This window comes from Marmota marmota, unplaced genomic scaffold, assembly GCF_001458135.2.
Source record: "Marmota marmota marmota unplaced genomic scaffold, marMar, whole genome shotgun sequence".
Lineage (NCBI taxonomy): Eukaryota > Metazoa > Chordata > Mammalia > Rodentia > Sciuridae > Marmota > Marmota marmota.
Genome location: NW_026000242.1, coordinates 15,594,969 through 15,608,830, shown reverse-complemented (window position 1 = coordinate 15,608,830; position 13,862 = coordinate 15,594,969). Strand labels below are relative to the sequence as shown.

The window sequence follows — 13,862 nt, the reverse complement described above, 5'->3', positions numbered from 1 at the left end:
TACAGAGATGTCTATTGCTTCCTAATACATGCTCTTCTCATCTGAGGTACTGTCTTCTCTCTGTGCTATGGTGGGGCGCAGGGAAGGGGGTCAGCATCTGTTCTTCCTCCCAGTGGGTTCTATCTCCAACATCAAGAAAAACTTCATAAGGTGCACGAATTTCCTTTGTACACTGTGGTCCCTGGAGTGAAACTTTCCACATTCTAGGTCTATGACTTAGGCAAGTCACTCAGTGTCTCCAACATCACTTCCTGCTCCACTGGTTCTCTCCAGGGGGCAGAATGAGGTCTGGTTGCAGTAATTACTCTGTCAGTCTCAGGTTCATAGTCAAAACAGGACACTCTTCCACTAGATGGGCCTAGGGATCTTGTCTCTGACCACATCAAGTCCAGCATCTACCCGCCAGAGAGAAGGAAGCGCCATACTGAAACCACCTGCCATTTGAACTTTAAATAACCTACTGTTTGCTGTGATGATTATTAAAACTCAGGCATTAAAATAGCATGGTCTAAAAAAAAAGTAATAATAATATCATGGTCTAGGCATTCTTACCTCATCCCACTCTTAAAATTTTCTTAATTTGCACAAAAAAGAAAGACACATTCAGATGCTATTTAATTTGTAATTCTATAATCTTACCCTCTTTTATTTTTCTGTTATTCCTTTATTTTTTGCAATTCTATATGCATTGTGGGAAGTGGCATCCCTTAAGAGCATCAATTCTGAGAACCAGAATTGGATTCAGATCCCAGTGTTGCAACTGCAAACTGCATGACTGTGGCCTTGCTCTCTCTGTCCCTTGTTCCACATATCTAGAGAGGGGATAAGAGTGTACCTATATCAAGATGATGAAGGTTGAGTTATATATGGAAAGTACCTAGAGCAGTCTCAGATATGTAATGAATATTAATGCCTTGTGAGTTCTTTATGTTGTTGCTGCCATCACTAACATTTATTCTACACCTGACTATTACTCCAATCATTAAAACATATTCACTAATGTATATTTTTATAAACAGAACTGGGATTCAAATTCAGTTATGTCTGATTCTGAAATACTTTTTTTTACCATTATACTACTTTCCTGAAGAATGCTAAATGTGTGCCTAAGAATTTTATTTCTTTTAGTGTTCATACTAAAATATGTGTTTGTTTGGAGGCGGTATACTCATTATGTTAATAGTTGAAAATAATTCCATATTTTGTTCTTGTTTTCCTAGCTCATGCTTGATACATGGAATGAGTCAATTTTTTCAAACATAAAAAACAGACTTCAAGATAGTGCAATGAAGCTGGTACATGCTGAAAGATTGGGAGAAGCTTTTGATTCTCAGCTGGTCATTGGAGTAAGAGAATCCTATGGTATGTTCTGAATTCTTAATTCTTTGTCATAAAAATTCCAGGACAATTATAGTTTTGTCAGAGTTATGTTTATCAGCATATAAATTGACATTTTTTTTTTGTTCCAGATGCTTTTAATAGTACACAAATGGTATTCATTATACTTGTTTTTAGAGTTTCTTTTTAAAAAAGTTTTTAAATTTTTTTTATTTATATGTGACAGTGGAATGAGTTACAATTCTTGTTACACATATAGAGCACAATTTTTCATATCTCTGATTGTACGCTTATTGTACTTTTAAGAAACCTGCAAAAAATCATATTGATGTGTCTGTCATATTTCCTCCATATCATTAATTTCTTGACTGTTAATTTATGTATGTATTTATTTATTAGTACTAGAAATTAAAACCAGAGACACTCTACCACTATACCCCCAACCTTTTTATTTTTTATTTTTGAGACGGGGTCTCACTAAGTTGCTGTGGCTAGCCTGGAACTTGAGATCCTCCTGCATTAGCCTCCTGAGTCACTGGGATTATGGGCTTGCATCACCACACTTGGTTGCTAACAAATCTTTTTAGTGACCTAAATTAAAGAAATGAGAATTTGGATGTATTTTTTAAATACATAAATTTTGAATGTAAATTTGGATGTGAGTCATAAAAGGTAACTGCTTTTGTGTTTGTTTTCAGGAACTTACTTCACCCTGAACATTTTCTCTACCTCTCAGCTTCTGGCAGTATTTTCATTTGTATTTTCAATCATGTATATTGTTTCCTCTGACTTAGAATACTCTCTTCATCTTCTGATTCCTTTTTATACTTTGTTTCCTCATGGAGGCCTTTCCTAATTCACACACTAGGTTAGATCCTATCACTTCATGTTTCATAGTATCTGTGTCTCCCTAGAATAATACTAAGTATTTTGTTGACCCTGTATCTTTCTGTAGAATGCCTGACAGAAAATCACTCTCAACAAGCATTTGTTGAATTAATGAACCTTCATTTCTTTTTTGTTTTGTTTTGTTTTTTTTCATTTCTTACTCTTGCATTGTAATTGCATATAATAGTGGGATTCGTTGTTACGTATTCATACATGCACATGATATAACAATATAATTTGGTCAGTATTGTTCCCCCCAGTATTAGTGAACCTTTAGGGTGTTTTTGACTGGTTTTTCCCTTTTGCTCCCATATTTCTTTAGTATTATTTTATTGTTTTTTTTGTTTGTTTTTTGTTTTTACCAACAGCATCCTGAATACAGACTACATAGTTTGAGATTTGTGACTTTCCTTAGCCATTCCTAATTTACCATTCTTCCTTATTTTCTATTAACCTTATAGTTGACTTAGACCACCTAATCATTATAGCTTGTGCTTTTCTGCTTCCGAATATTATCTTACTAATCTGTCTATGCAAATTCTTATTTATTTTTTTAAATTCAATTTAAATCTCATCTGTTCTGCAAATGATTTCTTGATCATTGATTTAGAAATCAGTGTCTTTACTATTCCAAAACAAAGTAGTTCATATTCTTTCTTGTATTTGTTACTTAACTGCTTTGATCTTTTTAAGTTTTTTATGGAGATTTTTGTCTTATAAAGGATTTTTGTCTTAAACAATTATATGTTCTCACGAACACTGTCATCTTCCATATAATAACTCCTCGATATAAAGTAAAATTTTATTTTCTATTTTTCAGTTAACCTTTGTTCTAATCCTGAAGATAAACTTCAGATTTATAGGGACAATTTTGAGAAGGCATATTTGGATTCAACAGAGAGATTTTATAGAACACAGGCACCCTCATATTTACAACAAAATGGTGTACAGAATTATATGAAATATGTAAGTCAGAACTTCATACATTTGGTAATTTGAAATGTTATCTTGATATTCTTGATAGTCTTAAAATGATTGCTATTTTGCTTCTGGACAGGCAGATGCTAAATTAAAAGAAGAAGAAAAACGAGCACTACGTTATTTAGAAACAAGACGAGAATGCAACTCTGTTGAAGCAGTAAGTAATTTTTGTAATTGTACATTTTATGAGATTATTTGAAGTACAATTGCATAGGGATGGCAAATACATGACACTATCTATCCTTTATATAATGACATTATCCTTTCTCATGTCTCTGACCAACCTTACTAATTGGTTACAGCATTACTAATTGTTTCCCAGTAAGTAAAAGCAAAGTTCCAAAAAAGCACCTTATTCAGAACACATTGTTCCTCAGAGCTGGTGTGCAAAATAAAGCCTATTTGCCATCCCTGCTCTAAATTTTACTGTATTTAGTGTACACTACTTAATTTTTAATCAACTTCCTCTTTCTATACATTTCTAAAGGCAATCATTTTAGTGATTTTTCATGTTGCAAGTAAAATATACTTTTGGGGGCTGGGATTGAGGCTCAGTGGTAGAACACTTGCCTAGCATGTGTGAAGCCCTAGGTTCAATCCTCAGCACCACATAAAGATAAATAAAGATATTGTGCCCATCTACAACTAAAAAATATTAATACACACACACACTCTGTCCTTGAGATGATTCTCATTATTTTCAGTAGATATATTCTGTAAAGTGGCTGCAAAAACTGAATTAGTCATTATTGAATCACTTATTACCCCTTGGAGGCATTTCTTTTTGTTATTTGATGTAGGAACATTGACCTTTATTTATTATTTTATATTATATAATAAGTTCTTCATTTAAATGAGGTTGGTCAAGGGTTTTGTTTTGTTTTTAATACAAGAATTCATTAAAAAAAAAAGAATTCATGTTAGTATTGCTTTAATAATGAAGGTAGTAATCAAGTTTGGGAGAGTCTTGGAATCCGCTCAAATAACAGTAGTATTTCCTCCAATTCCTTTCAGTATTTGGAGCCTGTGAACAAGATTTAAATTTACATTGACAAGACTAACATTTCAATTTGCCTATGACCAAACCATTTCGCAACTATAGATGAGATTTAGAAATGTTTTTATTTTGTTTTGTTTTATTTTACTTCTGGCTTTTAAAATTTTTTTTTCATCTGTCTTGACTGATAGTCGTGTTTATTTTGGGGGGTGGTTGCTTGTTCATAACTGGCAATATATGTCCTTTCAATGATTAAAATCATTTTAATACTGGCAAAGAAAGGCGAGCGTTGGGAGCTAACTTAGTGGTTGTTGTAGAAATCATTTGTTGAAATTTAAAGCTAGATTTGGGCTTTATACAGAAGGCAGGGCCATTGAATGTTTTTAAATATGTGTGTCATGAACTGAGTTGTCTCTCAGGAATTTAATCTGGTGATAGTAAAGATTAATTACTAAGGAGAATTAATTTTTTATGGAGAAGGATTTTGTCTTAAAAGTGCTCATGAGAACATATAACCATTTATCTACCATTTAATAACTACTCAATGTTAACATTGCAATAATAAGCAAGGCATTAGGAGAACCACATAGGGTTATAATAATAGGGTTGGAAAGGATGAAGGTACAGAAGAACACTTGCCACAGGTGGAACATTATGTCATTATGTATGCAGCTATATATTGCAGAGAATCAAGCCAATAGTGTTTCAAAGGTTTCAGCTCAGGAGAATAGTGTTGCCACAGAGAGATTCCATATGAAAATTAGTCTTATAAAGATGAGTTCAGTTTTGGAAATTTGAGTTCTCTTATAGGTTTATATTCCTGTGGCATCTGAGTGGGAGTGTTACCATTTTACAAGGTGGAATTGTTCTGATCTTAATACCCCAGTGTTTCAAGTTTAGCTGTATTATATACATTAGACTTATGGCCATTCAACTATAAAGGTCCAACTAAGAGTAAGAAAATGAGACTGGCTCTCACTGAGTTGCTAAGGCCTTGCTGAGTTGCCGAGGCTGGCTTTGAACTTGCAATTCTGCCTCAGCCTCCCAAGGCAGTGGGATTATAGGTGTCCACCATTGTGCCCAGCCTTAAAACTCATTCTTACAGAAGAGTTCCACTCTATAAGAGTAAAAGGAAGTAAATAATCGCTGTTAGGCAGATTTCACAGTAATAATTGTTGCAGGCAAGCTCCACCAAATGCATACAAAAATTAGTGACCAAAAGTTTGAAATAAAATAGGTTTATTTTCATTGTTTCCAAGATCTTCCCCAAGATATTTACTAAAAGAAAAATAATAACTTTACAATGGAAAAACCTTAAAAATACCATCTTAACTCATTGTCCCAGATGTGGAACACCTTTAACAACTTAAGTATATTATATAATACACAATTATATAACATACTATAATTATATAATAATAATATAATTATAAGAATTATTATAGTATTGTGATATTTGTTTATACACACACATACACAAACACACTTATAAGCTCTAGATTATGATTTCCAACCTATTTTAATGTACCTGAGCCAATTTCATTGAAATATTCCCAGAATTAAAAGCTTCAAACTTAAAATAGTTAACCAAGTAATTATAGTTAACATCACTAGTAATAGGACACATCGACATTATGTATCCCTGGATGTCCTACCGAATAACTAATATTCTTTAAAAATGTCCAAAAAAAATGTCATAACAGACCAAACAAAGGACAAAAGAACTGTCAGATTGGAACAGACTACAAATATAACAATTAAATGAAATGTGTGCTTGAGGATTGGATTCTGCAATAGGAAAAGGACATTAGTTTAAAAAAAAAAAAGTCAATTTTCAAGTATAACATTGTATCAATGATTTTTTGTGATTTTGATTGTTATGCTATAGTTATGTAAGATATTAATGTTAGGAAAAGTAGAGTGATCGAGGTATGAGCATTCTCTGTGCTATTGCAAGTTTTCTGTAATCATTTAATCAAAATAGAAAGTTTAAAAAATAAAGAATATTATGAAGAATGCCATCTTTTATTTGAAGGCATCACTGGAGATTACCATATGGTATTTTCCTTATTGAATGAATTTTTCAAATCATATTAACAGAATCCCTAACATTAAACCATTGTTCTACTTTAGGAGTGTTCACAAAAGTCACATTTATTTTTATTTATTTATTTTAGTTGTCAATGGACCTTTATTTTATTAGTTTATATGCAGTGCTGACAATTGAACCCAGTGCCTCACACATGCTAGGCAAGTGCTCTACCATTAAGCCACAACCACAACCCAAAATCACATTTAAAAAATTTTTTTTTCAGTTGTTGATGGACCTTTATTTTATTCATTTATTTATATGCAGTGCTGAGAATTGAACACAGTGTCTCACACATGTGAGGCAAGCACCTTACTACTGAGCTACAACCCCAGCCCCCCAAAATCACATTTTTAAAAAATATTTATTTTTTTAGTTGTAGTTGGACACAATACCTTTATTTCACTTATTTATTTTTATGTGGTGCTGAGGATCAAACCCAGGGTTTCGCATGTGCGAGGCGAGTGCCCTACCGCTGAACCACAACCCCAGCCCCGAAAATCACATTTTTAATGGATAAAAATTTACACTCTAAAGGGATTTTGACATATTCTATCTAGCCAGTAAAAGTTACTCCTTTGGGGTGGGGATATAGCTCAGTGCTAGAGCACTTGCCTAATATGTGAAAGGCCCTGGGGTTTAATTTCCAGCATCACAAAACAAAACAAAACACTCTAATTTTATGTATGTAAAATTTTTAGATATTATTTTACATATAATTATGTACCCAGAATCATATTTTAGAATCCTTTTATAAGTTTATCCTAATGAACTTTTATTTTCTTTTGCTTATGTTTAGTATAGCAGGTTCTGACAGATGAATCAGTGGAAAGTTAGTTATGCTATATGTTGTTTAGACATCATAAACATGAAAGCAAGCAAAAGATAGGGTTAGAGTGGTGAGAAGATAAATTATTTTCTCTCAAGCCTAGACTATGTTGGAACATTGTGAAAGTGAATGTAAAAAAGTAGGAGATAGATTTTGATCTCATTATAAAGGACATTTTGAATTTAAGGCTAATATCTTTGGATTGAAATCTCTTAAGTCAGAAGTTTTCGGTGTGGGTAGTATTTACCTCCAGGGAGCATTATAAAAATGTATGGAGGCAATTTGTGATTATTAAAATGATTGGATAGTTAGAAGATAGGGGTCTAGGAGTGTAAATAAGGATTTGTGAATGCCACGTGTCTCACAGTCTTATATAAACAAGGCTTGGAGTCGGGCAATCAAATGTGTAACTCATCAGTACATACATAATACTGAGACCAATGATTTTTCATTACTTTTCAAAAAGTATGGTGTCCCACAGAAACAAGAATTACCCCACAGGCCAAATGACCTTAAAATGTCCCACTGGCCACTCGTCTAAGTGGAAATATCATTTTTACTTCTTGGAAAACAGAACTTAATTTTTTTAAATTTACAAATAAAAATATTTTTTACATGATATTAATCTGCTGTTCTAGGGATGATGTTATTGTATAAATTGAGGAAAGATGTTTTGTTTGGAATCTTAAAATTTTTTTCACTAGAAGAAATTTATATTACCTGCAATGAAACTGCTTATGGTATTAAGTTAGCAGTGTACGTGTGTGAGATTCATTTGTAGTTTTCACATTCCCATTTGTGCTGCTTATAGGTTCAGATATTGGACTACTTTATGATCTCTTCTACTTTAGTTGTTGCCAAATATTTATAGGTTGAAATATATATTGGCTTCTTATAAAGTTTTTTTTCCTTTGATTTCTCCTGTATATTATAATTAAAGAATTATGTGGGTGTTTCTGAAATGATATAACACATTTTAATATTTGCTATGTAAGAAAGTGTGGGTTTGATAGTTTTGAGAACCATTGAATTGATGATGCAGAGTCTGGAGGATTCATTTGTCCTGGAGTGTATTTCAGTGTCTATAGAGAGGTAAGAAACTTGTTTATAGCTGTTTTCAATGATATAATAAAGTTTCCAACTAGGTAAGTGATGACAAAGGAATGGAGAGGAAAGGATATGAAAAGCATTTTGAAGAAGAATCAGTAGATATTTTAATGGTTTAAAGGATCGTTCAAAATGATTGAAAGATTGCTTAAGTTATTTGATGAATCTGAGTAGAGTCAAAGGGAGTGAATTTTGAGAGCCTTGCCAGTTTTTAAATAATTAATTGAAAGAACTTAAGGAATCCTAATGAATTTTAACTTAAAATTTTGGGGAGGGTCTAAAACTCCTCAGCATTAGATATGTAATAATATACCGTGAATTCTTTTCATTTTAATAATACACCGGTAATTCTTTCATTTTTATTGTGGTACTGGGAATTGAGCCCAGGGTCGCTTAACCACTGAGTCACATCCTCAACTCTTTTTATATTTTTATTTGAGATAGAGTCTTGTGAAGTTGCTTAGGGCCTAATTTGAATTTGTAGAGCCTGGCCTTGAATTTGTAATCCTCCTGGCTCTGCCTCCTAAACTACTTGGATTATGGGTGTGCACCACCTTGCCTGGCCAGATTGTATATTCTTTTAAAAATAAGTTTGGGAGGGGAGCATGTGTAAGTAATTGTCTTACTCATACAGTGTGGTTAGAAAAATAATGAAAAATCATCATTTTCAACGTTATATAGTATTGATGAATTATGGCTTTAATTGCCTGGCTCCAAGCTAGTCTTTTTCCCACTGGACTGCTTTTCTTTTTTTTTTCTTTTTTTAATTAATTTATTATTTTTTTTAGTTATAGGTGGACACAATATCTTTATTATCTTTATGTGGTGCTGAGGATTGATCCCAGTGCCTCATGCATATTAGGCGAGTGCTCTATCTCTGAGCCACAACCCCGGCCCCTGAACTGCCTTTCTTATAGTATGATGTTCTGAAGGGATGTGGGTAAAAATTATAGGGTTTAATTTTGTCGTTCGTTTTTCTTTGTGTCTCCTTGATTTAATTCAGTTTTTCATTATATCATTTTACCTATCTTTATTGAGTTCTCAATTGCTCTGTAATATTTATTTAGCCTCCACAGCACAGCAGACAGAGGGGATACAATATGAGCAAAAAATAAAATAAAAACAGCTGGGGATGTGGCTCAGTTGTAAAGCACCCCTGGGTTCAATCCCCAGTACCAATAAAAAATAAAAATAAGAGGGAGTGATATTGGAGGTTAGACCCAAATGGTATAGAGCTGACCTGTTAAAGATCTGAGACAAAAACATTATGGGCAGAGGGAAGAGCTAGTGTAAAGACTTTAAAGCAGTCATGAGTTTAATTTATTATAGGAATAGAGAAAAGTTAGTGTGGCAAGAACATGGTAGGTGAGGGGAGGAGAACAATACAAGATAAGGATAGAGAAGAAAGCAGGAGCAGTGAAAAGCCATTCAAGGGTTTTAAGCAGGGAATGGATTTGATCTCCATACTACAAAATAGTATTTGGGTGGCAGTGTGGTATTTAAATTATAGACTGGTAATCTAGGTGTGAGATGTTGATGGCAGTGGAGGTGGATATACAAGTACATGGATTCATGATATATTTTGAAAGTATAACTAGTAAGTAAATACTGTTCTTTCTATTTTACAAACAAGGAAACTGAAATTTAGAGATGTTCAGGAATTGGACCTCACTCCATAACTAGGGAATGGTGAATCTGGGGTTCAGTTTAATATTAGATCTTGAGTTCCTAAGGGTAATGTTAGGTACTTTGGAGTATATAAAGAAAAGGTAAATGGTTTGGTAAATAATTTGGATGTATGCACACACACATTCAATCTCTGTAGCATTACTCCATATCATAAATAATTACTTCTCACTTATTTGTTTACTTGCCCTATCTGTTTACCTTCATTAGAAGAGTAAAGATAGTGTTCTGCTCATGTTGCATCACCTCTGTCTGCTGTGCCATAGAGACTGTGTGTGTGTGTGTGTGTGTGTGTGTGTGTGTGTGTATGATCACATGTAACACTCTTAGTACAAGAACCCATCTCAAATGAAAAAAAAAAAAAGGTTAGTATGTCAAGAACATGGTAGGTGAGGGGAGGAGAGCGATACAAGGTAAGGATAGAGAAGAAAGGTGAATGTGTTGGTTCATGGAAAATCCACCATGGAAAGGGCTAGGGGAAGACCAAAAGGAAGGACATCTGGGTTCAGAAATTTGGGAACTCTGGCCAGGAGATGGTGCACACAACTCAGGAAGCTAAGGAAAAAGGATCTCAAGTTTGAGACCGGCCTGGGCAACTGAGTGAGACCCTGACTCAAAAAAATGAAAAATAAAAAGGGCTGGGGAGGTAGCTCAGTGGTAGAGCAACCCTGGGCTCAATCCCCAGTACTGCAAAGAAAAAGGAAAAACCAACAGCAAAATGCAAACTTGGAATTCTGTCAGGACTTTTTAGAATGTCTTTTTCTGCTCATCTACTTTATTATTTCCTACAATTGATAGGCTTTTTGTTGAAGTTGGTAATATGAAATCTACCAGCCTATTCTAATTTGTGATCCAAGGTGATAAATCTTCTCTTCCTGGTTTCAGTTAGTACATTTCTAATTGGCCCAGCTTGGATCAAGTGCCCAAATTTGAATCAAATGCTATGTGTTTGAGTGTGTGTCTTTGCACGTGTATATAAGCATACTTGAGTCTCCGTTTGTATGTATAATATAGTAGTACTTCATGTATCCAGAGGACAGTCCTTTTAGTAAGTTTAGCTATTTATTTGCAATTTAGTGGGGAATCTAGAAAACAAACCAAGAGTTCTGAGCATTTGAGTATTGCACTAGATGTCTGGAAGTCCCACTGTTAACTTTTATTTAAGGGATAGCCACTAAGCCCTTCTCGGGTCCAAATTTATAAAAACTCTAATAAACTTATCAGAATGTGAGTCTATAACAAATGAGCAGTGGTATATTAGTAAAACAAGGTTAAGTGGCCCTAGAGCTGTGCTGCTGAACAGGCATATTGGCAGCAAAATGTGATACAACTTCAAAAAAGAGTGAGGAAAAAAAATAAACCAAAATTACTTTTAAAATTTATCTGTGGTTGTTAGTTTTTAGGTGATGGTCATTTCCTAAAGGAATTCAGTTAGAATTTATTATGAACCTATAGTGCCAGGCCTTGTGGTTTTTGGGAATGATAAGATAAATCTAGTCCCTATTTTTAGGAAGATGCCAAAGGCAAATGAATTATTTATACAGTAGTGTAATGAAAAAGTGTATTGTTAGTATAAGCCTTCATCTCTTTAGAATGACCAGGGCACAGATAAGGAGGCAGTGTATTATAATGGTTAAAAGCACGTATGTTAAAATCAAATAAAGATTTGAATTCTGCTCTTATTATTTTATAGCTGTCTGTGTTTGGCAAGTTATTCAACTTTTGTATCCCTGTTTTCGTAACTATAAAATGGAATAATACCCATTCTTGTCAGAATTAAATAAAATACATGGTATATTAAACATGTAGGACTGTGCCTGAATGATAGCTTATATTATTAGGTTCTACTTTGAAGAAAATTGCTTACCAATTCTAAGAGTAGAAACTGTTTCACTATCTTATCTATATGCAAAACTGACTTTAAAAACTGAATAAGTATTGGGTACAGTGTCACACACCTGTAATCCAAGCGACTGGGGAGGCTGAGGCAGGAGAATTACAAATTCAAAGCTGGCATCTACAACTTAGTGAGATTCTGTCTCAAAATTAAAAATAAAAAGGACTGGGGATATGGCTCAGTGGCAAAGCACCCCTGGGTTCAATACCTCCTACCAAAAAAAAAAAAAATCACATAGGTCACAAGTTATAAATTATTAAATAACAATAAATATTTGTTAACCTTCAGTATTTTGGCATGTTAAGGACAGTATCCCAAAAGTTAAAAAGAGGGCTGGGATTATGGCTCAGTGGTAGAGTACTTACCTATCATGTGTGAGGCACTGGGTTTGATCCTCAGCACCACATAAAAATAAATGAATAAAGGGCTAGGGTTGTGGCTCAGCAGTAGAGCGCTCCTTTAGCACGTGCGAGGCCCTGGGTTTGATCCTCAGCATGACATAAAAATAAATAAATAAAATAAAGGTATTGTGTTCAGCTACAACTAAAAAAGAAATAAATATAAAAATGAATAAAATAAAGGCATTATGTCTGTCTGCAACTAAAAAATATTTTTTTAAAAGTCAGGAGTCATTCTTAATTGCTTATTATAAAGGGTTATTTTTATAGTTTAGAAATGAAACAAGGACCACCAGTTATATTGATAGAAAAAGAATCTTAACCAAGGTAGAAAGGTCAAGAGAAATTAATTTTGAGAATAGCCTACCACACATAGAATAAATTAACCCTTGAATATGGTACAGATATCCTTGTATTGTTAAGGGCCTGATGATAGTTGTCTTAAAGTAGAAAAAACTTAGATAATTTTTAGCTCAACTCAATTTTATAGCTGAGGCAAGGCAAATTATTATTCACAAAAACTTCTATAATTAATGGTAGTCGGAACTATTCTTGTTGCTTTTTACTAAATTTCAATGAAATAGAATTAATTGTGCAAACTGAATACCACCAAAAGAAGAATCTACCATATCACATAGCCTGCCTTTCATCTTCAAAGACCTGTGAATTCATCATTGAACAAATAGTTATCAAGTGCCTGCTGTGTTTATGGCACATCTTTGAAGAGTTTATAGTCTTGCTGTAGCAGAGAGTAAAACATCAAGCACATTGATAGTTAAAGTGTTTCACCTTGCAGACCTCTGGGGAGAGATTGCTATGGATTTAGAAGTTGTGCTCATCTCAGGCAAACAAGTACAGGAGTTGATGGCATATGGCAAAAAGTTTTTTTCTTCACGGAAGCTAGCAAAAGGAGACAGAAAGGGAATACAAGGTGAGAGAGATGGTTTATCACTATCCTTTCCATACAAGATGTGTTTTTCAAATAACAAGTATATATTTAGGTTCGAGTCTATGTATATAGTAATTTGGTAAATGATGGGGAAGACATTTAGAAGAGTATTAACATGTTCTCTGTCCTCCTTGAAGAATTTAATTCAAGGAACCAACACTATTTAGGACAAAACTCATTTGAAATAAGGAGAGAACCCTATCTAGTAGTATCCCTTTCTTCTTTTTGCATAGATAAAATAGTCTTCTGAAGGATTTTTCAATATACAGGAATCTATACTATAATTATTCTATGTTTTTAAAAAAAGCTTTGTTGTGAAAGATTTCAAATATTTACATAGGGGATAAAATAGTATAGTGAACCTTACCCACCCATACCCAGCCTCCAGATTCTACCAGTAGTATCATTGTGTCATACTTGTTTGGCTTATGTTTTTTCTTCTTTCTTTTTTCTTACTTTCTTCCCTCTAAAATATTTGTTTTCCTTCCTTCCTGTGTTCTAGCATTTTAACAGAAATATATGACATTGTGCATTTTTACACCACACAATTCTATTACAGTCTATCCACACTGTAATATACCTAAATAATGGCAATTTTTATTGTTTATAATTTATTTCTTATAAGTACTACTTCCTGGAATATCTTTATATGTCTATTTCTTTTTTAATATCTCTATGTATGCCTCTTTCCTCATACTTGGCA

General features: G+C 33.6%; 1 protein-coding gene across 1 annotated transcript in view; it reads left to right on the top strand.

The window, feature by feature from the left end:
* The window catches only part of Cul5 (cullin 5), an 83,824-nt gene that overhangs the window by 38,462 nt on the left and 31,500 nt on the right, over positions 1-13,862 (top strand). Inside the window, exons 5-7 of the mRNA XM_048795616.1 lie at positions 1,221-1,362; positions 3,047-3,192; positions 3,284-3,364. Coding sequence (XP_048651573.1) covers positions 1,221-1,362; positions 3,047-3,192; positions 3,284-3,364 — 369 coding nt within the window. The remainder of the gene's footprint in view (positions 1-1,220; positions 1,363-3,046; positions 3,193-3,283; positions 3,365-13,862) is intronic.